The sequence below is a fragment of the Gekko japonicus genome, unplaced genomic scaffold (genome assembly GCF_001447785.1).
Source record: "Gekko japonicus isolate JY-2015 unplaced genomic scaffold, Gekko_japonicus_V1.1 scaffold1144, whole genome shotgun sequence".
NCBI lineage: Eukaryota > Metazoa > Chordata > Lepidosauria > Squamata > Gekkonidae > Gekko > Gekko japonicus.
In genome coordinates this window covers 25,093-28,249 of record NW_015163635.1, presented here as the reverse complement: position 1 = coordinate 28,249, position 3,157 = coordinate 25,093, and the positions used below count along the sequence as shown (strand labels likewise).

General features: G+C 50.3%; 1 protein-coding gene across 6 annotated transcripts in view; it reads right to left on the bottom strand.

Annotated features, from left to right (window-relative positions):
• CAST (calpastatin) overlaps positions 1 to 2,813 on the bottom strand; it is a 94,244-nt gene extending 91,431 nt beyond the window's left edge. For 4 of the 6 annotated variants that reach the window (XM_015407551.1, XM_015407552.1, XM_015407561.1 and 1 more), the window contains exon 1: positions 2,482 to 2,812. In XM_015407551.1, coding sequence (XP_015263037.1) covers positions 2,482 to 2,529 — 48 coding nt within the window. In that variant the 5' untranslated portion in view covers positions 2,530 to 2,812. Of the gene's footprint in view, positions 1 to 2,481 lie in introns of all 6 variants that reach the window. The other 2 variants (XM_015407554.1, XM_015407560.1) reach the window with 1 other exon arrangement.
• Positions 2,814 to 3,157: the final 344 nt, after the last annotated feature.

Here is a 3,157-nt window from a genome sequence, read left to right as displayed (position 1 = left end):
GCACTGTCGGGGGCGTGGCCTAATATGCTAATGAGCTTCTGCTGTTGGGTGGGGCCTATTATGCTAATGAGTTCCTGCTGGGCTTTTTCTACAAAAAAAGCCCTGATACAGAGAATCTGTTCTTTAAAAAACCCAAAACCTAAAAAAGCTCTCCAGTGGTGGTGGTGAGGATGGCAGCATAAACACACCACTTCAGAAATGCATATCTTTCTGTTCACACAAGATGAAAATGTACATTGATCTTTTCAAAAACATTGTATCAAGCCAGTTTTATGGAAGCAGAAAACCCAGGAAGCGGACAGATGAGAAAGATGCTATCTGGATGCTCCGAAACACAAATGCACACATAGTTTAGAAACCAAACTAGAGATACATTTCCACGTGGAGCAACCTAAGAGTGAACTGACTGACCCTTTTTGGCACCTGCTATTAAGAATGATGAAAGCCTGAAAACCTGGCCACTTGTAGATGAGGTGTGTGGGAGGGAAGGATTCCCTAGGCGTATAGAAAAATGACACCGTTTTAAGGATTTTCCTTGTTCTTTTGATAAACTTCATAACAGCGTTCCATGCACCTTGGTGTTTAGTCATGCCGGCCACATGAACACGGAAACGTCTTCGGACAGCGCAGGTTCTTCGGCTTTGAAAAGGAGATGAGCACCGCAACCCTAGAGTCGGAGGAGGAGGTCCTGAGGGTGGAATACGGGGTTGTTTCCCCCTCCACAATTCCCTTGTGGGCTCCTAGTTTCTTTACATCCATTTTATTCTCAGTTTTCCTGATTCCATCTTCTTATTTGGGTTTTCCTTTTTATAGTGCTGTAATATTATAAGGATCTACAGTACTTTTTATAGTGTTGTAATATTAGAAGGATCCTATAACTCCAAGAACCTCAGGAACTCCAAGAACCTCAGGACAGCATGCACAATACAGTACATCAGGAGAGCATGCATAATTCTCCTATTTAATCATCACAACACCCCTGTGAGGTAGATTAGGCTGAGAGTGTGCCACTCAACTCAAGAACACCCAGGAGGTTTCATGGCACAGTTGGGGCTTGAATGTAGACTTCCCTCTTTCTAATCTAACCCTTTTCGCCTACTATGCCCCTTCCCCACCCCAAAGCAGGGAAATGACTTTCCTCTTAGCTGTGCTGTCATCTCCCCTTTGCTTTTATATACCATGCAAGGAACCTATTTGTATCCCAACCAGGGTTTAAATTAAGCCACAACCCAAATCAGAATGCATTTTCAGGGTCCAGTCTTTGCACTGAACATGCAATGCAGTGATCAAAACAGCTGTCTCTAAGCACACACAGAGTACTTTGTATCCCAACTGGGGTTTAAATTAAGCCACAGCCCAACACCAGAATGCATTTTCAGGGTCCAGCCTTAGCACTGAACATGCAAAGCAGTGATCAAAACGGCTGTCTCTAAGCACACACAGAGTACTTTCCCTTACCACAGATGAACCCTAGGCAGCCCTCATTCATCAGGAAGTAGTAGGGCTGGGCTGTCTGAACCCTTATTCACTTTATTTATATCTCTCCTTTCTCCCCAGTGGGACCTCCCAAGAGATTACACTCTTCTCCTCTCCAGTTTGGTGTAGTGGTTAGAGCATGGACTCTAATCTGGGAGAACTGGGTTTGATTCCTCAACTCCCCACATGTAGCCAGAGCTGGGTGATCTTGGGCCAGTCACAGTTCTCTCAGAGCTGTTCTCTCAAAAGCAGTGCTCAAAAAAGCTCTCTCAGCCCCACCTACCTCACAGGGTGTCAGTCGTGGGGAGGGGAAGGGAAAGGAGACTTTAGGGGGTGAAGGGCGGGGTATAAATCTTCTTTTTATCCTCACAACAACCCTGTGAGGTAGGTTAAGCTGAGCATGTGTGACTGGCTCATGGTCACCCAGCAAGCCTCCATGGCAGAATGGGAATTCAAACCAGGCTGATACGTCGTTTAGAAAATAAATAGTTACCCTTAGGAGGCACCCTTGGCTTTCATTCCCCACTCACCATGACGAGAGGGAGGATTACTTACATAATTTACATGACACCACCAACCACACACACAGGCATTCCCTTGCAGGTCTGTCAGCTGTGTTTAAGGCATAGGTATTTCTCCCACCCACTGGGTGGAAGGGCTATTAAGACACCAAACTAGGAAGGAAGCGCCTTTCCACTGCTGCATAATGGGAGGTGGGGACGCCTTCGGTTTGGGTCCTTGCCAGCCCTGCCCCCCAGCCCAGTTCAGACGGGGCCCCCAGGGCGCCCCACCTATTGCTCCGGACCGGGCCCTTCCTGCCCTCGGTCGTCCCACACCCCTCCGCTCTGCCCCCTTCTGGCTTCTGCCTGCCCGCCCTGGGCGCTGGCGAATTCCTGCGTCCTGACACACGCCCCGCAGCCGGCCTGTCCCGCGGAGAAAGTGGAGGAGGGAAGCCCCGTTTCCCGGCAGGGCAGGCCAGGCCCTTCCCGCGGCGCCGCTCCTTACCGTCCTGCTCCCTTTGGAAGACTTTTTGCCTTTCGTAGGCTGAGACATGACAGCTGAGGAGGCGCCTTCGCTCGGCCGCGCACTTCGCTCCCCCTCCCCCTGTGGGCTGTTTACGGGACGCGGCGAGAACTGCGCGGCAGCCGCCGAAGGGGGCAGGGTGGAAGCGGCCGTGAAGCAGCTTTTCCGACGGCGGCCCCAGTGCCAAAGCCCGTCTGCCGCAGCCCCGCTAGTCCCTCCTCTTCCTGCAGCCGCTGCTGCTGTAGTAACGGCCCAAACTCCTCGGGTTCAGTATTTATTTTGTTGACGAGGGAGGGGAGCCGGGGCTGGACAAAAGATGCTGGCTGGCGGTTTTGTTGTTTGCCGGGACATACCATCCCAGACCTAGGCTAGGCTATCAATACAGAGCCGCCCTGCTGGGCGAGGTTCGCTTCATGATGTTTGAACAGATCCGAGGCTTACTTTTCTGCGATAGGACGCAACACTGAGGAGAAGAAAAACCGACTGCCCCCACATCCTTGCTGTTTGGGCCAGGTGTGGATTAGGGCTTTCTGTCAGCAACAAAATATTGGGGTTCAGTGGGGAATATAGCTATTCCTTCTGACATCAAGCTGATTCTGATAATAAATTCTTCATCATAATCATCCCTTCAATAGCTGTTAATTTTAGTTAGGGTGTG